The 22,053-nt window shown below is 36.7% G+C and overlaps 1 protein-coding gene and 1 long non-coding RNA gene across 3 annotated transcripts in view; one reads left to right on the forward strand and one right to left on the reverse strand.

The window, feature by feature from the left end:
- LOC145715120 (uncharacterized) overlaps positions 1–22,053 on the forward strand; it is a 353,021-nt gene that overhangs the window by 210,748 nt on the left and 120,220 nt on the right. The gene's annotated exons all lie outside the window — the stretch shown is intronic.
- On the reverse strand, positions 1,196–21,488 carry LOC144615410 (EF-hand calcium-binding domain-containing protein 13-like). Its single transcript, XM_078442355.2, has 8 exons — positions 21,449–21,488; positions 15,152–15,295; positions 14,750–14,818; positions 11,196–11,336; positions 7,161–7,232; positions 6,131–6,274; positions 5,587–5,658; positions 1,196–2,275 (listed from the first exon to the last, which is right to left on the reverse strand). The coding sequence occupies exons 1-8, from the start codon at positions 21,462–21,464 to the stop codon at positions 1,989–1,991; spliced, it is 945 nt and encodes a 314-aa protein (XP_078298481.2). The 5' UTR covers positions 21,465–21,488; the 3' UTR covers positions 1,196–1,988.

Raw genomic sequence — 22,053 nt, forward strand, 5'->3', positions numbered from 1 at the left:
ACTGGACTACTTAGAGTTCCTTGGCTTCTCCATGAGCTTTGTTCTTCTGTACTTTGTACATACTGAACATTCCTTCCTAACTCCTTTCAGCCCCTTTCCCTGCACCTGCAATTCTTGGCTAGTTCCTACTCATATTTCAAAACTCAACTCCAACAGCATCTCCTCCAAACAGCCTCTCTGACTACCTTATCCAACCCTGTGTGGGTTAGGTACCTATTGTATACGTTCCCATAACACTCTGTTTACCTCTGTCGTGGTATTTAACAATTGGAATTCGCGTTGTTTGTCATCTTGACAGACTGTAAGCTCTTTTATCTTTATATACTTAGTGTCTAGCAAGCAACAGTGCTTAATAAACTTTCATTGAATGAATGAAATAGCTCACCTCTGAACTCTCATACAACTCACTATCATCACTTGTGGAGGAAAAAACTCAGTCCTCCTCCTGTGTTTCTTCTTTACTCTCACTCTACGGCCACGCTTACAGCACTCTGACACTAGATATGTGGGGGGTTTTCTCCCACCAAGCAATTCTCTGCAACGCCAACTGAGTGTCATACAATTTAACGCAATTCTGACACTATCTACCTGGAGATGGCATCAGGTCTCACAGGTTAAGGGTTCAGTCCCATGAGACTGCTCCCCCTCCACTGCAGATGCCAATCACAAGTAGTAGGTCCCCAGGTTACCTACAACTTCTGTCCAACTTGGCTACAAATTGGAGGTTCCCATGACTTTCTCTCCCTTGGACTCAATTATTTCCTAAAATAGTTCACAGAACTCAGGGAAATACTTAACATTCATCAGTTTATTAAAGGATATGATAAAATATACAAATGAACAGCCAGATGAAGAGATACATAGGGTCTGGGAGGTCTGGGAGCATCCCAAGCACGGCAGCTCTGTCCCTGTGGAGTTGGGTCAGTTATCTTTCTGGTATGTAGATGTGTTCACCAACGTGGAAACTCCCCAAACCCCATACTATTAGGATTTTATGGAGACCTCCTCACATAGGCATAATCAATGATTCACTCCATTTCCAGACCCTCTCCGTTTTCTGAAGAATGCGGGTGGGGGATAGAGCTGAAAATTCCAAAGTTCCAATCATGGCTTATCCTTATGGTGACAAGTCCCCACCTAGAAACCAGAAGCCTTCCCAGAATCACCTATTAGAACAACAGATGCCCCTAGAGTTCTCATCACTTAGGGATTTGCCAGTGTTTTAGGAGCTCCGTGCCAGGAATGGGGTTGAAGGGCAAATATATATTTCTTATTATAAATCACAACACATCACATCACTATGTCCCTGGCTATTACTCAAGTACTGCCATATACCATTGTAAATTCACTAAACTTTTATCTCTTATATTGTTATATACCCTTTTGTTGTTTACAGCTTGCCTCACCAACTAGACTGAAAGCTTCCTATGAATATTTTATATTTACTCGATTATCTGACACATTACATGACCCCTTACATATCAAAGACACTCAGGATCAGGTCTGTCCCATAGTCATACAGGCCAGGCACTGCCTAACGCTGAAGGGTGCTGTTTACAAGCACCCATAAGTTGTGCTGTACAGCGGCTCCAGTCAATATGATTAATGAAACAATGCTTAAACCCATTTAATAATGGAATAAAGAAAATACTTTTAGGAACTGAATTTAAATGAATAAAAGAACCACATAATAATTGGCAAAATTTGAAAATTATACATTGTTTTCTCTGAAACCTCTTAGGATTCAATCAGTCTCCTCCCACAAATGTCTCCTGCAGAGGGGAGAAAGTCCTCCCTCAGTCTCTTCCTGGCTCAGAGCAGTTTCCCTTCAGCACAGCTTTCACAGAGAATGACCTTGCCTTCCCTGAAGATGCTAAAAACATACACACAGATACACTCTGATGGAATCAACACAGGATACTTCATGGGTCATAAAAAATCTTATTAATCTTATTCAAAGATTTTTCTGTCAAGATAAATCTATGATCTCAGTAGACACGCTCTCTTAGAGTACTTTTTCCATTAGGATAATAAAGAAAAAAATTATTGGGGAGTGATGAATGGAGGATAGGGAAGGGGAATGGAAAATTTGCTATCACTTTATTTGGAAAGTCAACGTAGTTATATATACCATCAACATCAAGCGTTTTCACTAACATCTGGTGTTCTTCAGGCTTTACAGAAACACTGAGGTCATCAAAAGCATCTTTCAAGTCACCAATCTGAATTCTGTTGCAGTTCATCAAGTTGACAGTTTGGAGGGCAGTACATAAACCTGAAAACACAGGGGGATTCTATAGGTCATATATTTCAATTAATATTATCATTATGATTCCAAAATTAATAAGCCAAACATCCCTTTATTCCAAGCATATTTCCCTGAGATGTTCAGTTATTTTTGTCTCAAACTAAAAAAACTAAGATGACTCAGTTTTGTTTTTGTTTTTTAACTTAACTGCCTTACCAATGAGTTACACAAATCATCATACACTCAAGGTATCAGCTTCTCAAAAGTTAAAATAGGCCATTGCATCTTTTAGGGAAATGTTTCATTGTATATGCATGAGACAGAATTTGGGGCTTACTTCTGTCTATATGAAATAGCCCAAATTTCAGAGTATAAAAATATTAGTCCTGAATTTTCTTCTGCTTATTTTGCTACTGCTTTCAGTTTTTGCATATTCTTCATAACTTTCACTCTATTATTAGAAGTCCGCCAAGGAGTGTGGGAGTATTAAGGTGCCCCATTCCCAGCTCTTATCTAAAACCTCTAGGGATTTTCCCTTCTAAATGGGGTCCTTAGGATTAGAGCCAAGCCTCTGTCTGCCTTTTCAATGACTCCCACAAATCATGGTACACTCAAGGTCACTGTTTGGATTATAATCTCTAGTTTATCTAAGAGAATATTTAAAAGGAGGCAAAGTACTGGTACTCAAAAGAATTGCAGGAAAGAGTTGTACTATTTAGTAAGACATTATTAGATAAGACATTTTCCAACAAATCCTAATTCATGAGTGCCTTATTTCTCCAATAAATCCCAGCAGGTTTTTTTTGTAGACATTACAAACTGATTCTAAAATCCACATGGCAGTGTAAAAGTCCTAGAATAGTCAAAACAACTTTTTTTTTTACATTTTTTTAATGTTTATTTTTGAGAGAGAGAGAGCGCGAGAGAGCGAGCGAGCAAGCAGGGGAGGGGCAGGGAGAGAGGGAGACACAGAATCCGAAGCAGGCTCCAGGCTCTGAGCTGTCAGCACAGAGCCTGACATGGGGCTCAAACCCACGAACCATGAGATCATGACCTGAGCTGAAGTCGGACGTTCAACTGACTGAACCACCCAGGTGCCCCAGTCAAAACAACTTTTTAAAAGTAGAACAAAGTTAGAGGGCCAATACTACCTGAATGGTTTCAATGTTTATTGCAAAGCAACAGGAGTCAGACAATGTGGTTTGTGTAAAAACTGACAAAGATTAATAGAACAGAAGAGAGAATCCAGGAAATAAATATATATGTATATTTATATGATTTGTTACAAAACTACAAAGGAATTTCCGTATAGAAAGTATAGAGAAAATACAATCTTTTCAACAGTGGTGCTGGAACAAATGAAGGTCCATATGCAAAAACAAAACAAAACAAAAAGGAACTCTGATCCATACTTTATTCCACATATAAAGATTAACTCAAAATAGATCACAGAGCTAAAATACAAAACCAGAGGTGCCAGGGTGGCTCAGTAAGTTAAGCATCCGACTTCAGCTCAGGTCATGATCTCCCCGTGAGTTTGAGCCCGCCTCAGGCTCTGTGCTGATAGCTCAGAGCCTGGAGTCTTGCTTTGGATTCTGTCGCCCTCTCTCTCTGCCCCTCCCCCACTTGTGCTTTCTCTCTCTCTCTCTCTCTCTCTCTCTCTCTCTCTCTCAAAAATAAATAAAAATATTAAAAAAATATTTTTTAATGCAAAACCAAAACCCATAATACTTTTAGAAGAAAATATAATAAAACATTTGTAACCTTGGGTGAGGCAAAGATTTCATACATGTGACACCAAAAGCACAATATATAAAAGAAAAAAAAAACTAATTAACTGGACTTCATCAAAATTAAAACTAATGCTCTTGACACTTAAGAAAATGAAGACACTCAGAGAAAAATGTGCTCAGTAGAAGACTCGGAGAAAATATTTGCTAAGTATATATCTCATAAAGGACATGTATCCAGAATACAAACAGAAATACAAAAAAACCCATCCAACTTTATTTTTTTTTATTTTTTTTTAACGTTTATTTATTTTTGAGACAGAGAGAGACAGAGCATGAACAGGGAAGGGTCAGAGAGAGAGAGGGAGACACAGAATCCGAAACAGGCTCCAGGTTCTGAGCTGTCAGCACAGAGCCTGACGCAGGGCTTGAACTCACGAACCGTGAGATCATGACCTGAGCCGAGTCGGACGCTTAACCGACTGAGCCACCCAAGCGCCCCAAAACCCATCCAACTTTTTAATTTTTTTTTAACGTTTATTTATTTTTGAGACAGAGACAGAGCATGAACGGGGGAGGGGCAGAGAGAGAGGGAGACACAGAACTGGAAGCAGGCTCCAGGCTCCGAGCCATCAGCCCAGAGCCCAACGCAGGGCTCGAACTCACGGACCGTGAGATCATGACCTGAGCTGAAGTCAGACGCTTAATTGACTGAGCCACCCAGGCGCCCCCCCATCCAACATTAAAAAAGATCTGTACAGACACTTTATAAAGATACACAGATGACAAATAAGCACATGAGAAGATGCTCAACATCATTAATCAGTGAGGAAACACAAATTAAAACCACAATGAGATACTACTACACACTTATTAGAATGATTAAAATTAAAAAGACTGACTCCACCAAGCACTCCCAAGGATATGGAGGAATTGGACCTCTTCATACACTGCTGGTGGAAATGTAAAATGGTGTGGCCACTCTGGAAACCAGTTGGCAGTTTCTTAAAAAGTGAAACATACACCTACCATGTGAACCAGCCAATCTTTGGTAACTACTCAAGAGAAAGGAAAGCATATATTCATACGATGAATATTGTTGTACACAACTGTTCATAACAGCTTTATTTATAAGAGCCCCAAACTGGAAATAGCCTAACGAGCCGCACCAGGTAAGTAGACAAACTTCAGTGTATCAGCAAAATGGAGTGCTATGCCAGTAATAAATGACAATGAACTGCTGATACATCCTACGTGGATGAATCTCAAAATAATTATGCTGAATGAAAGCATCTAGCAAAAAAGAATATACCCATTTTATAAAAGTCTGGTAAATGCCAATGGATCTATACTGGCAAAAAGCAGATCAGTCGTTGCCTACGGATGAGGAAGAGGATGGGAAAAAGGCAGGAGAGATTACAAAGGAGCATGAGGCAGTTTTGCAGGTCAGGGATGTGTTCATTACCTTGATTGTGATGACAGATTTATAGGTGTGTGCATATGTCAAACTGTGTACTTTTAATTATAAAAATATACAGCTTTTGAATATCATTTATAGCTCACAATACTGTTTAATAATAACAAAAGGCAATGGGAAATATGACCCACCTTCAAATTCAGGAGCTGGCTTATTTGTGTTCAAAGCCTCCAAAATTTGTTTGAGACTTACTTCACTATTTTCTAAAAAGTAAAGTATAAGGATTATAAAATGGCAAGGTGTCAATATTAATAATCATCATTAAAATAACCATGACAGGGAATGGTGTGTGTGTGGGGGGGGGGGGGGGGGTGGGGGGGGGGGAGGGGACAAATTTTGTTAATGTCTGAAAATTAGCCAGATAAAAACTAATCAATTTAAAATAATTTTACCACGAATCTATTCCCTTAAAACAAGAAAAAATTCTAACGGTATTATTTGTCTTAATTAAATATTGATGTATACATTTTACAAATGTGATGCCAGACAGAGGGTGACTCTTAAAAATATTTCCAAGAGTAAAAAAATATTAATTTTAATTTGTTCTCAGTATGCCTACATTCTCATTATGTTTCTAAGACCTAGTTTATCTAAAACATACATATATAAAACATATCCCAAGCACACAGTAAAACTAGGACTTCAACAGAGATTGTTCTTTTAAAAAGGACTCACCATCAATAGATGCTTGACCCAGAATTTCCTGGAACGTCTTGTTGCTTAATAGAATTCTAGCCTTCCGGAGTTGGGACCTCAGCTCATTTATAGGCATCTTATCATTTCTGATCTTATCAAGAGTTGTAATCTCTTTAAATAAATCTGTAAACATGTCAAGAATAGAGAAGTGATGAGGAAGTTGAGGCAAAGCCCTTTTTTAGACTTAACACCCTAACCTGCACAGAGTAGATGCATTACAAAAGGAATTCTGAGTTAGAGGGCTTTCAAAACATGTCAGTGGGCTCTGTTTTCAGAAGTCACTTAAACAATAAGCAAAATTTAACATACCCCTAGCCAGCTAAAAGTTGAGTTTCTGCAACATTTTGTAGAAGTTTGCTTTTATTTATTAACTATTTCTCCTCAAAGGTTTTTCTACTACATGCTCCAGTCTTTCATAGACTGTAAAGCATTTCAAGAACAGCTTGATAATAAATAGCTCTTAGAATGAAGTCAAATATCAAAAATAGAACCCAGCTAGTTGGCAAAAGGAAAACTGAAAAATATAAATCTGTTATACTCTGAAAAACAGTCACACCCTCTCCTAGGCATTAGAAAGCCTCTCTTTCTTGCTAGCCTACCTACTAGTATTACATGCAGTAAATCCTTTTTTTTTTTTTTTTTGTACTTTTTTTTAACGTTTCACTATAGGTGAGAAAAAGAAGCATATGGAAATTATCGGAGGTGAGAGAAAATTGTATTAGATTCACCAGGGGAGAAAATGTGTACCTTATACTGGAGCATATACTGAGACAAACTATTTTGCTTTAAGAAAGCATATTCTAGGAATGTAATTCTAAATAATTCATTACAGTCAAAGCACAGATTAAATATGATAAGGAATAAGAAAGCAGATTATAACATCTTGATACAGCAAAGAAAACTTAAGGAATTAAAAATACAGGGGAAAACAAACTATATTTTAGAAAAAGAATACCATTGAATGATCTTAGAAATTTACTTTTAATTTTCATTCTTTTACTATACTTACTATTGAATGGTGTTGATGGTTTAGGTGAATTAATGAAAACATCAATTACATCTTTTAAGATCTTTTTACTTTCTGCAAAGTTAAGAAATAAAATGGAATTTAAATAGATTTTAAGCTCATTAAAGCAGGGATCTGGTATTGTTTCAATTTCATTCAGCTTTCAAACTTCTGTGACCATAATGCATGGTAAGAAATACACTTAGATTATGAGCATGTGCGTGTGCGCACACACACACACACGTACACACACACAAAAAGGGAATGCAAGGAAACACAATCTGGGAATTGCAAGGTACAGTTAGGATTCAGACCTCCCCATCCCCTGCCCCGAGGCAGGTCATAAGACACTCATGTGAGAGATGCCCTTGCTATACCCAGAGGGAGGGTGCATCCCTATCTCTGAAGACTGAGGGTTGGAGGGACACCAAGAGGAATCTGAACGAACAGACCTTACTAAGTTTCCCCTGGTTTACCACCCTCAGCTCATCTCATTTTGTCCTATCACAGTTTTCTACCACTTTCCACACTTCATCAAAGCTAACACCAAAACATTCAGCTTTAACAACTCCTTATGAATATTCCCCTTTCATGTAAAATTTATATTAACTTTGAATGCTTTTCTCTTGTTGATCTGTCTCTTGTTACAGAGCTCCAGCTGGGAACCTAGAAGGGCAGAAGGAAAAGATTGTTTTCCCACTCCTACAGAAGCCTGCTTCAGGGGTCATAGGCTGGTAGCCCACAGACTGAATATAGCTGAGAGTCAGTCATGTTCATTGTCCTAGGGAGTGGTGGGGTTTTCTTTCCATTTGAATTTAACTATCTTCATCTAGGACACATGCTCTCAAGTTACCTTACAGTCCACACCCCTTCCTTTTGTCTTACAGCCAACTCATTTTATTAATTTTGCATTACGTGCCTGGCTACCGCAGGCATTTGAGTTAGCGGACTCTGCAGAGCCTGATTCAAAAGTTACCCTTCTCTATTGAAGTCTATTGTAATTTATCTAAATGGCAAATATTGGAGCTATGGCACTATACCTTTTGAAGTGGCAGGATAATTTGACCCATCTTTCCTATTCGAAGCAGTTAGCTTGGCCTTAAATATTTCCTCACTCCTGAGATTTTTGTAGACTGAGAGTTTTGGTAGGGACTATGTTTGCAAAAACCTAGAATCATTGAAGAAAATATGCCAAATGCCTAAATAGAGAGGAAGAGTTTGTCTGGAGACAGAGACAGAAGGAAAGAGAGGGACAGGGAGGGGTTGAGAGACTAGAGGTTTGATGGGAAAGAGTGAGAATTACCCTGTGGGAGCTTCCCTTCACACAGATGCAGGATTACCACAGGCTCCAACAACAAAGCATCAGTAGAAACACAATGCAAGGAAGTTTTAAAAGCTCTTCCTCTGTCTCCCACATTATGGTGTGACTTTGGAATGGGAGAGGGTGCCAGTAATCAACCACCCTGCCCCCAGGGTCTGATTTAATTTAATTGAAAGAAAAAAATGATTTCAATTTCTGGTATTTAGTAGCCAGATATCTGGATCAGCCCTCCTACTAAAAACAACTAAAAATTCTAAATAAAATTATTGCTATAAAAAAAAAAATCTTGGGGCGCCTGGGTGGCTCAGTCGGTTAAGCGTCCGACTCCAGCTCAGGTCATGATCTCACAGTCCGTGAGTTCGAGCCCCGCGTCGGGCTCTGTGCCGACAGCTTGGAGTCTGGAGCCTGTTTCAGATTCTGTGTCTCCCTCTCTCTTTCTGACCCTCCCCGACTCATGCTCTGTCTCTCTCTGTCTCAAAAATAAATGTTAAAAAAAAAAAATTTTTTTAAAATCTTGAATTCATCAATGTGTTGCCAAGAAAGTAAGAAATTCCCAGACCAAACAACTGATGAAAGGCTGTAATCCAGAAACACGGCGACTGTTTTTACCCAAAGAGTGTTTGCCAAAGACAAAACAAAACAAAATTGGATGAATTTTAGTTTGTAGTTTCAAAGGCTCAGACAAAGCCTAAGTTCCTCCCAAAGTGGAGGGGAACGTGGGGTGGTTATCCTCAATTTACAAAAATGTTTCTCTAGATTTCAAGACCCAGAAAAAAATATCAAGAATAAGAAAACGTTCCTCCTTTATAGATAATTTGACTTTTCTCTCTAGCTACCTTTAAGATTTTTCTTTCTCTTTGGTATGTCACAGTTTCATCATGATAACCCTATGTATGGATTTCCTTTCATCCTATGTGGGATTCACTGGAATTCTTGTATTGGTAGGTTTAGGTCTTTCTCATTCTGGAAAATTCTCAGCTATAGTTCTCCAAATATTTTCTCTGCAACCACTCTGTCTCTTCTCTCCTGTGTGGATATATATCACATCTTTTCATTCTTTCTTTTTCTAGCTTTACTGAGATATAACTGACATGTAACATTATATTAGTTGTAACTAATATATAACGTAATCAGATACACATATATATTTCAAACTGATTGCCACAATAAGTAGACCTCTTCATTCTGCCTTCCTTTTAGCTTCTTCTTCTTCTTTTTTTTAATGTTTATTTATTTGGGGGAGAGAGAGAGTAGGAGATGTGCAGAGAGGGAGACAGAGGATCTGAAGAGGGCTCCATGTTTACAGCAGTGAGCCCAATGCAGGGCTCTAACTCACAAACCACAAGATCATGACCTGAGCAGAAATCTGATACTCAATCAACTGAGCCACCCCAGCGCCACTAACCTCTTTCCTATATTCCAACTCTGTCTTTCTATGCTGCATTCTGTATAATTTCTTCAAACTCCTTTGCACTTCATATTTCTCTCTTCACCTATGTTTAATCTGCTAATATTGTTGTCTGCTAATTAATTTTAATTATTATATTTTTAATTTCTTTAAGTCCTGTTTCTTTCTTTTCAAATTTTAGTTTCCCTTACATGTTTTCAAATTTATCTTTTTTTAGAAGAGTACAGAAAGAGTGAAATTAAAAGAATAGAAAATACATATATATCCAAAAATATACTGTATTGCATATTCGCAGGTTGCTCAGAGAGTAAATCTTAAAATTTCTCAACATAAGAAAAAAACCCCTTTTTAACTATGCATGGTGACGTGTTAACTAGATCTATCGTTGTGATCATTTCATTCTATATGTGAAATATATATACAAAATGTCACAAAATCAATGGTAGAGAAGAAAATGATACAGATGAAAACATAAATTGAGGAAACAATAAACACGATAGAGAGGATCAGAAAGCCAGGAATTAGTTAAGAGTTATTAAAATTGACAAACCGCTAGCATAAATGACCTAAAAAGAAAAAAGATGGGGCGCCTGGGTGGCTCAGTAGTCAAGCGTCTGACTTCGGCTCAGGTCATAATCTCGTGGTCCATGAGTTTGAGCCCCGTGTCAGGCTCTGTGCTGACACCTTAGAGCCTGGAGCCTGCTTCAGACTCTGTGTTCCCTCTCTCTGACCCTCCTCCACTCTCTCTCCCTCAAAAATAAATAAAAACATTTTTAAAAATCTTTAAAAAAGAAGTATCTGATTTTATTTATTTTTTAAAATGTTTGAAACATCTTTTTAAACATTTTTAATGGTTATTTATTTATGTTTGGAGGAAGAGAGAGAGGGAGAGAACAGGGGAAGGGCAGAGAGCAGAGAGAGAGAGAATCCCAGGCAGGCTCCGTCCGTCAGTGCAGAGCACTGTGAGATCGTGATCTCAAACCGTGAGATCATGACCTGAGCCAAAATCATGAGTTGGACGCTTAACTGACTGAGCTACCCAGGCACCCCAAGAAGTATCTGATTTTAAAACCTGGATAAAAACAGTACTTGTTTCTACTAGTCTTCTCCAAATAAAGAAGAGTATCCACACACTTTCCAAAAGGGTTACAACAATTCTCAGTAACCAGTTTATAAACATAGCAGTCCCATAACAATCTTCCTAAACCTATGGTATTAGTATTCTTAAAAAAAAAAAAAAAAAAAAAATGAGCCAGCATGAACACGTATAGTCTAAACAGGAAAACTGAGAGGTAACTCAAGAACTCACCATCTGTTTCAGAGTTCAGTAACACCTCAGGTTTTTCTTCATTTAAAGGTTTCTCCAGGCCCTCCAACGCAGATAAAAGGTCTGTAACTTCAACTTTCCTATCAAAGACACTATTAACAACGTTACATGCATCTTCTATTCCTAAACAGAGACATGACAAAATACAAAGATATCTAGTTGGTCAGTCTATCCAGAGAAGCACATAACAACTTGATTTGGGTGAGATGTATTCATTTTCTAGAATACCCAGTCTTGAGAGATTTTGCCTCTCTGAAATATTCTCCAGACTGAAAGCTCTACAACATTTATAGGTTTACAATGCTTATATCAGAAAACAAGACACACTGAAATAGTTTACCTTACTAGTTCAACACAGGAAGGTAAACAAAACAACAAAATACCAAAATTATCTCTAAGAAAATAGTGCCATGATGGGGAAACAAAAGGGGGCACTTGGGTGGCTCAGTCAGTTAAGTGTCTGACTTTGGCTCAGGTCTTGATCTCACGGTTTGTGAGCTCGAGCCCCACATCAGGCTCTGTGCTGTCAGCGCAGAGCCAGCTTCAGATCTTCTGGCACTCTCTCTCTCTCTGCCCCTTCCCTACTCATGCTCGCTCACTCTCTGTCTCTCAAAAATAAATAAACAAACATTTAAAAAAAGGCAGCCCTTTCTGTCTTTATCTAAACATTTGGAAAGAATGACAGTGTTGTTGATGACATGCCAATAATTTGTTGCTTTACTAACTCAAGTGTTATTCATTTATATCTTTTAATCTCCCTTGTATCCAAGTTACAACTGTCTTCTTTATTATGTCCTCCCTATTTTTTCCCCTTCATCATACTTCCTAAAGAGTTCTTTATTAGTCTTTTGAAAGAACCAACTTTTGGTTATATGGATAAGTGCGTGTGTGTGTGTGTGTGTGTGTGTGTGTGTGTGTGTGTGTGTTCTATTTCACTAACTTCAACTTTCCACTTTGTTAGCTCCTGACTAGCACTTTTCAGGGGGATTGTACTGCTCTTTTGTTGTTTATGCTGCTGGTTAGCTCTGTAAACTGAACGTTTAAGATAAATTGTTCTGGAGGCGCCTGGGTGTCTCAGTCGGTTAAGCGTCCCACTCTTCATTTTGGCCCAGGTCATGATCATGTCAGCTGCGCTGACAGCAAGGAGCCTGCTTGGGATTCTGTCCTTCTCTCTCTCTGCTCTTCCCCCCCGTCATATGCACTCTCTCTCCGAAAATAAATAAACTTAAAAAAAGATAAATTATTTTTGATATTTCTTGTTTTCTAATAAAAGCATTTAATGCTATAAAATATCCTGTAAGATTGTTTTGGTCACACTCTACACGATTTGATACATAGTGCTTTCACTGTCATCATTTCTAAAATCTTTCAGGTTTCTTTTATTCTTCCACCAAGGAATTACTTACAAGGCAATTTGTTTTTCATCTTAAAAGCAACACTTTTCCTTTCTTTCACAAATAATTTTAATGTCACAACATCATGGTCAGACTATGTGGTCTGAATGACTTCTGATTTTCAGAATTCACTGAAATTTTTATTTGTGGCTTAAATACATCATCTATTTTTGTGGATATTCCATAAGTATTTGAAAAGAATGTGTATGTTTTTAGCATACAGAGTACTCTGTTTCTGAAGTCAACTTTGTTAATATTGTCACTTCAATCTCAATCTCTTTCTCAATTTCTTTCAATCCGTCTATTTCAATCTTATCTATTTAGAATTCAGTGTTTACCTGGAAATAGATATAAATATGGTTGTGTTTTATGGGCATTAGTAGAAATCCAGCTTATATAAAGCATTCTTTGTTATACACGTATTCCATTTTTTCCTTTCTTCATGGAACCGTATTATTACTGAGGTCTCTCTCTGGTGCAAATGTAAATCTAGTTTACTGTTATGACGTGTATGTATGGACCATATTTTATTCAACCATTTCCCAAATCATGGACTCATAGATTGTTTTCATTTCTTCCCTCCCATAATGTTGCAGGGAGCATCCCTGTACATGTCTCTACAAGAAACTTCTCTGGGCTATTTATCTGAGAATAGAATTATTGGATCATAAGAAATATGCATACTGAATTTGACAAGTACTGCTAGATTGCAATCTGGAATGCTGTACCATTTTACCTACTCACTAGCAATTTGTGAGTATTGCCAACTCTCTTCATACACATATTTAGCTATGTGGGTTTCTCCTCCTGTATACTAAGTCTTATATCCTTACTTATTTTTCCAATTGATTTCTTTCTTTCTACTGTTGATTTGCAGAATTCCCTTATATTTGAGATATTAATTTTTTGTTAGTTATCTTGTAATTATCTTCTTCCAGTCTGTTACATGTTTTAGAGTCCTTCATTTACCAGAAATCCTTAATTTTGATGTGATCAAATCCTTTTTTACCCCATGGTTGTGCTTTTGGGGAGTAACATCTTTAAGAAGGCATCCATAACCACAAGGCACAATAGTTTTTCTTACATTTTCTTCCAACAGCTTTATAGTTTAATCTTTGAGATCCATTTTAACATTCATTTGATTCTTTGAAGGTTATTTTTGTATATGGTATGACATAAGGATTCTACTTCATTTTCTCTGCATTGTAAGGCAATTTTCTCAAATCAGAAGCTAAATAATACATCTTTTCCCCCACTAACTGATGATGTCATTTCTATCACATTCCGAGTTCCCATTAATAGAAGTCTCTACTGGGTTCCATATTGTGATGCACTGGTCTATTTTCACAGGTCTATATTAAAACAGCATTATGCTATGTACTAACATGTGACAAAGCAAGATCTTTATCTTTTTTTTTCCCAAAAGGGTCTTAGCTATTCATAGATCTATAATCTTCTATAATGAATATAGCATTAATTTGTCAAGGTTCCCACCAAACTTATCCTGAGATAGTGAGTGGAACTGCATTCCAAGTACAGATTATTTAGAGAGAATCCACTTATTTCAATACTTCTTTTAAAACCCCAGTTTTAGGACTACAGTTCTCAATCTCAATGTCTGTGGTCCAAGGCTGTTTTAGTGTCCCCATGATAGAACTGTGCTGAAATTTCAAAACAAACCGAAAAAAGTTAAGCATTTAGCCAATGTTTTTCACAAGGAGATAGAGAGCAAATGTAAAAAAATATATATATGAAGAAATAAACAAGAAAGATAAGAATACAGAGGGGAAAAGTCATTAGATGTGATTTAAAAAAGCAAACCTGTTACTTTGATTATAAGATGGATAACCCCATCAGCATTAGTGAGGACAAAAGAAAGAATATAGCAATAAAACACATGACAAGGAAGAAAGAGAGACAACAGAAATTTTTTTAAATAATTCAAGAATATTACAGTATGGAAAATATGCATCTATGTGTGAAAACCTAGAGTTTACAACATGAACTGAGTTTAAATGAGAAAATGCATAAAAGGGGGGTTTGGTAGAGTATATATAAAGTCTATATACACACATACCTATACATACACCAACCCCCAAAAATGAAGTTTCTGTTCATATGCATTTTGAATTTCATACTTACTGTGGCACTCGATAAATTCATCACTGTTGTTCAATTCTCTGATGAAATCCTTAAAACTCACCACTTCATCTTTTTTTAAAAAAGAAAAAAAGAAAGAATTTAGGTATTATTGTAAAAAGGACCATTTGATGTTATAACACCAGAGCTATAAACACAAAAATAATGGAGAGGACTGGTAATCCTATTGTGACACATGTGATATGCAGAATAGACCTAAAATAAAGCTGTCAGAGATGCACTTTGAACATCAATTCCTCTGATAAAAACCCGTAAATTGATAGACAAGAAACAACTTTTAATTTCTCTTTTAAAAGATATATGGCAGTATATTTCCTTTGGCATTTAGAGTGAAACTTCTGAAATATGCAAAATTTGTTATTTTAAATTGAAATAATTACTCACCGTTAGGATTAGTGTTATCCAAAGTCTCCTTTATTTTATCATCTGTTAGATAGATTCCAATGGCATTTAAATTTTGCTGAAGTACAGGAATGTCTTTAAGTTCATTTTTGTAAATGTTGATGTTGTAAAATTGATTTTTATTTCCTGGGAAGAGATAATCACCTTCAGTTAGAAAGGAATTTTCATGTTTCTCCTTTATATTTTAATTTTTTTTAATGTTTATTTATTTTTGACAGAGAGAGAGAGAAAGACAGAGCATGAGCTGGAGAGGGGCAGAGACAGAGGGAGACACAGAATCTGAAGCAGGCTCCAGGCTCTGAGCTGTCAGCACAGAGCCTGACACGGGGCTCGAACTCACAGACCGCGAGATCATGACCTGAGTTGAAGTCAGACGCTCAACCGACTGAGCCACCCAGACACCCGTCTCCTTTATATTTAAAAAAAAGTGGGGAAAAAAATCTCCCAAGATATAAAATTATACTTAAGAGAAAAGGCAGTATTTGTATTTATTTATGTACCTACAATAATTTAAAATAGGTGACAATAGGTACACAGAAATGTATAAATATAAGTAAGGAAACTGGGGGAAAGAAACAGAAGAGCAGCAAAAATAAGACAAAAGAGAGCAACAGACAAAGTACATTTCATAAGGTCATATACATTAAATTTTGCAACAATATCAAATGTGCATGCATCTAACAAGAGCCTTCCAAATATAGCAAAAACTTGCAGAATTAAAGGGAGGAATGCATGAACCCATAATCAGAACTGCAGATTTGAAAATCTTGCACTTAGTAATTAATAGAACAACTAGAATAAACATCGGGAAGAATTAAGGGCGCCTGGGTGGCTCAGTCAGTTAAGTGTCTGACTTTGGCTTAGGTCACGATCTCACAGTTCATGAGTTAGAGCCCTGTGTTGGGCTCTGTGCTGACAGCTCAGAGCCTGGAGCCTGCTTTGGATTCTGTGTTTCCCTCTCTCTCTGCCCTTCCCCTGCTCGTTCTCTCTCTCTCTCTCTCTCTCTCTCTCTCTCTCTCTCAAAAATAAATATTAAAACAAAAAAAATTTTAATGTTTAAAAAAAATCAGAAATTAGAATATCCAACAAAACTAGCAAACAATCTAACCAAATGATATTTATAGAACACTACCCAACAACTACAGAATATACATTCTTTCAAGTGCACATGGAATATTCACCTAGGTAGACCACATGCTAGTCTTTGAACCAAATCTTAATGAATTTAAAAGAATTTAAATTGTACGAAATAAATTCTCTGACCAAGGTGTATTACATTAGAAATCAGTAACAAGATCCCTAGCACATGTCCAAATATTTGGAAATTAAATAATATAGTTCTTTAATTTTTTTAATGTTGATTTATTTTTGAGAGACAGAGAGAGGCAGAGCGTGGGTGGGAGAGGGGCAGACAGAGAGGGAGACACAGAATCCGAAGCAGCTCCAGGCTCTGAGCTGTCAGCACAGAGCCCGACACGAGGCTCCGACCCAGGAACCATGAGATCATGACCTGAGCCGAAGTTGGACACTTAACCAACTGAGCCACCCAGGTGCCCCTAAATAGTACATTTCTAAATAACTCATGTTTCAAATGAGATATCACAAGGTAAATTAGAAAATATTTTAAATAAGTGATTATCAAATCACAACATATAAAATTTTGTGAGATGCTGTGAAAGTGCTCAGAGGGAAATTTGTAGTTTTAAATGCTGGAAAGGTATAAAATCAGTAGTACAAAAAGTAGTGGTATGAAATTCTTTTTTCTTAATGTTTATTTTTGAAAGAGAGAGAGCGCGCCTGCGAGCATGAGTAGGGGAGGGGCAGAGAGAGATGGAGACACAGAATCCAAGGCAGACTCCAGGCTGGCACGGGGCTTGAACTCACGAGCCGTGAGATCATGACCTGAGCCAAAGTCGGACGCCTAACCGACTAAGTCATGCAGGCACCCCTGAAACTCCTTTTTAAAAAATTCTTTTTTAGAGTTGTATAATACTCTACTGTACATAGAAACTAAAGTTTATTCAACTAACCTCCAATGTTTACACATTAAGTATTTTCATTCTTTTGCCATCTCAAATAATTCTGTAATGAATAATCTTATGTATCTATATTTTCACATTGTTGGAAGGTATCTTCAGGGAAAATTCCTAGAAGCAGGATTGCTGGGTCCAAAGGTAAAGGCATATGTAGTTTTGTTAGACATTGCCAAATTCCCTCCATTAGACTGGTAGCATGTTAAACGCCCACCAGCTATAGGTAAACGTCTTTTTCTCTACAACCTAACAGTTGTGAAGGTTTTCAATTTTTGCCAATCTAATGGGTGAGAAATTGTATGTCCATTTCAATTTGCATATTTCTTATTATGAGTAAAATCAAACATCTCTTAATATGTTCATAAGCCATTTAAGATCTTTTTTATGATTTATATATCCATGACTTTTGCCCATTTTTCTATTTTTCTTCTGTGATATACATTATAGTTTCTACCATATTGTTATTTGTTCTTTGACTTTACCTATGATATTGTATTAATAGATAAAATTGTTTTTTTAAAAAATTTTTTCCAAGATGGATGTCAGAGAGCTTACTGCCTATGTTTTTTCCTAGATTTTTTTTAAACGTTAAAAAAATTTTTTTAACATTTTTCATTTGTTTTTGTGAGACAGAGAGAGAGAGAGAGAGAGAGAGCGAGCATGAGCCGGGGAGGGGAGGAGAGAGAGGGAGACACAGAATCCGAAGCAGGCTCCAGGCTCCGAGCTGTCAGCACAGAGCCCGACGCCCACAGACCGCGAGATCATGACCTGAGCCAAGCCAGACACTTACCTGAGTCACCCAGGCGCTCCTCTTCCAGGAGTTTTATGGTTTCAGGTCTTACAAGAGCAAGTATTTAATCATAGTCTAAGATAGGAATCCAGTTTCATTCTTTTGCATGTGGTTGTCTAGTTTTCCCAACACCACTTATTGAAGAATCTGTCCTTTCCCCACTATATATTCTTGCCTCGTTTGTCATAAATGAATTGACCGTATATGCAAGGGTTTATTTCTGAGCTCTCTGTTCTGTTCCACTGATGTCTGTTTTTATGCCAATACCATAGAGTTTTGATTACTATACGTTTGTAATAAAGTTTGGAATCAGAAAGTATGATGGCTCCAGCTTTGTTCTTTCTCAAGATTGCTTTGGCTATCAGGGTTTTCTATGGCTCCATACAAATTTTAGGATTGTTTGTTCTAGGTGTGAAAAATGCCATTGGAATTTTGATAGGGATTGCATTGAGCCCGTATATCGCTTTGGGTAGTATGGACATTTTAACATTATTAATTCTTTGACTCCACAAGCATGGAATATCTTTCCATTCATTTGCATCATCTTCAATTTCTTTCTTCAATGTCTTATAGTTTTCAGTGTACAGGTCTTTCACCTCCTTGGTTAAATTTATTCTTAGGTATTTTATTCTTTTCAATGCAATTGTAATGGGATAGTTTTCTTAATTTCTTTCTGATAGTTTATTAGCAAATAGAAATGCAACTGGTTTTTCTATTTGATTTCATATGGTGCAACTTTACTGAATTTGTTTATTAGTTCTAACAGTTTTTTTTTAATAGGGCCTTTAGGGTTTTCTACATATAATATTGTGTTATCTGCAAATAGTAACAGTTTTATTTCTTTCTTTCCAATTTGGATGACTTTGTTTCCTTTTCTTGCCTAATTGTTCTCGGTAGGACTTCCAATACTATGAACACAAGTTGAGTAAAAGTAGTGAGAAAAATTACGGCATAGGGAATATAGTCAATAACACTGTAATAACATTTTATTGTGACAGATGATAACTACACTTATCATGGTGAGAAGTGAGCAATACATAGAATTATTGAATCACTATGTTGTATGCCTGAAACTAATATAACATTTTATGTAAACTATATTTTAGTAAACAAAACAAAACAAAAAAACTGGTAAGAATAGGCATCCTTGTCTTGTTCCTGATCTTAGAAGAAAAGCTTTCAGTTTTTCCCCATTGAGCATATATGTGGCCTTTCGTATATGGCCTTCATTAAGCTGAGGTATGTTTCTTCTGTACACACTTTGTTGAGAGGTTTTTTTTAATCATAAATGGATGTTATCTATCATAAATTGATGTTTGGCAGTTTCTATCAATTTAAATATATATCCCAGCAATCCCATTTCTAGGTATTCAACTAGGAGAAATGAAAATATATGTCCACACAAATACCTGTACATAAATATTTATAGCAGCTTCACTCATAATCACCAAAACCCAGGAAACTTCAATAGTTTATCAATTGGTAAATATACAAACATTACATTCATGTAATGGAATAATACTCATCAATAAAAATAAACACACTGCATGCAAAAAGTTGATGAATGTAAAGTATAATATGCTATGTGAAAGAAGCCAGACTCAAATGAGCTTCATATGTTATGATTCCATTTACATGACAACCTAGAAAAGGCAAAACTTTAGAGTCAAAGAATAGATCAGGGGTCACCAGGAATGAGGGTTAGCGAAATGGATGGACTACAAAAGGACACAAAGAAACTTCTGTGGTGATACAGTCTATGTGCTGTTTAGTAATGGTTACATGACATTATTTTTAAGAATTCAAAAAACAATATACCTAAAAAAAGGTGAATTTTACTACACGCAAGTTATACTGCAATAAATATAAATTTGCTCCTCAAAAATATAGTCAAGAGAGTAGTTGAGAATACATAAAAACAGAAAAGATAGGTATAAAATCCACTTTGCTAGGTTGGTCAAAAGTTTTAAAGTTGTCTTCTTTTTATTTTTCAAATTTTTATTCAAATTCTAGTTAGTCAACATATAGTGTACTATTGGTTTCAGTAGAATTTAGTGATTCATCACTTACATATGACACCCAGTGTTCAACGTAACAAATGCCCTCAATACCCATCATCCTTTTAGCCCATCCCCCGCCCACCTCCTTCCACCAACCCTCAGTTTGTTCACTATAGTTAAGACTCTTCATATGGTTTGCTTCTCTCTTTCCCCCACCTTCCCCTATGTTCATTCGTTTTGTTTCTTAAATTCCACATGTGTGAAATCATAGGTATTTGTCTTTCTCTGCCTGACTTATCTCACTTAGCATAATCCAGTCTGGTTCCATCCACATTGTTGCAAATGGCAAGATTTCATTCTTTTGATGGCTGAGTAATATTCCATTACATATACATATACATACACCATAACTTCTTTATTCATTCATCAATCCATGGACATTTGGGTTTTTCCCATAATTTGGCAATTGTTGACAATGCTGCTATAAACATCAGGGTGCATGTGGCCCTTCAAATTAGTATTTGTATACCTTTTGTGTAAATACCTAGTAGTGAAATTGCTGGGTCATAGGGTAGTTCCATTTTTAACTTTTTGAGGAAACTCCATATTGTCTTCCACAGTGGCTGCACCAATTTGCATTCTAAAAATTATTTTCTCATTGTTTATAATATTCTAATAAATTCAGGTCAGATATACCTAGTGAATAATCTCAGAGAACAGTATATAATCTAATATTTTTCTAGCACTATCAAAGTAAAACCACCCATAACTTTGAGTTTGGGGTAAATTTAGCAGTCTTTGCCATATAATTCAAACACAAGTTATATAAACTAATACTGTATTGTTTTATCTTTAAAAAAATTTAATGTTTGTTTATTTTTGAGAAAGAGAGAGACAGGGAAACCGAGAGCGAGTGGGGGAGGAGCAGTGAGGGAGGGAGACACAGAATCCGAAGCAGGCTCCAGGCTCTGAGCTGTCAGCACAGACCCTGATGGGGGGCTCCAACTCACAGACCACAAGATCATGACCTGAGCCGAAGTCTGACGCTTAAACAACTGAGCCACCAAGGTGCCCCTATATTGTTTTATCTTTATATTGTTTCTTACTTACCTGTGCTTTATCTAATCCTGTGTGTTTTTTAAAAGATGTTTTAAAAAACATCTTTTTTTTGAAAACATCTTTGTTTGTTTGTTTGTTTACTATTTTAGGGAGAGAGAGAGCACAAGCTGGGGAGAAGGATGAAGGGAGAGAGGAAATCTTAAGCAGGCTTCATACTCAGCGTGAATGGATGCAGGTTGAGCCCATGACCCTGGAATCATGACCTGAGCCGAAGTCAAGAGTCAGTTGCTCAACCAACTGAGTGACACAGACGCCCCAATCCTCTGTTGTTTTAACATGAAAACCACTGCCTGTCCTTCCACACAGAGCCAGTAGATACATATTAAGTGGAACTCACCTGAGGCTTTAGGCATGTTCAATGTATCACAGAACTTAATAAAAAAATTCTTCAAAGGTAATCTTGCCATTTTCTGTAATGCAAAGTAAAATGTAGATGAAGGAATTACTGCTTCTGAATTAATCTGTCAGCAGTTAATAGTCAAGTTATAACAAAGGTGAAAAGCCCGGGGGTCAGCCTGTACTGTTCCTTCTTCCTTAACTTCTGCATACATATGATTATCAATTTCTATTCAATTATTTCCAAATACTGCTTGAATATATCACTATATTAGTTAATGCCTATGCTATTACAATAGCATTGCTAAAAATCTATCGCATCAGTCTCATTTCTCTCCATTTATTTTAAACAATGCAGCAAGAGAGGTCTTTCTCTTTAAAAAAAAAATCTGGTTACTCCTCTGAATAAAACCCTTCAGTAGCTCCTACTTGTCCAAAAACTACAAAAGCAAAACAAAACAAACACACGGTGGGCAGGCAAAGAGGCTATAGGCCAATATTCCTTACAAATGTGTTAACATCTAAGTGAAATTCTAGAAAATAGGGTTTAGCAGTATAAGCAGAAACTAAAGTTCTAGATACCTTTAGGACATGCATTTTCACTGA

The sequence above is a fragment of the Panthera onca genome, assembly GCF_046562875.1.
Source record: "Panthera onca isolate mPanOnc1 chromosome E1 unlocalized genomic scaffold, mPanOnc1 haplotype 2 h2.Chr16_ul_10, whole genome shotgun sequence".
Taxonomy (NCBI): domain Eukaryota; kingdom Metazoa; phylum Chordata; class Mammalia; order Carnivora; family Felidae; genus Panthera; species Panthera onca.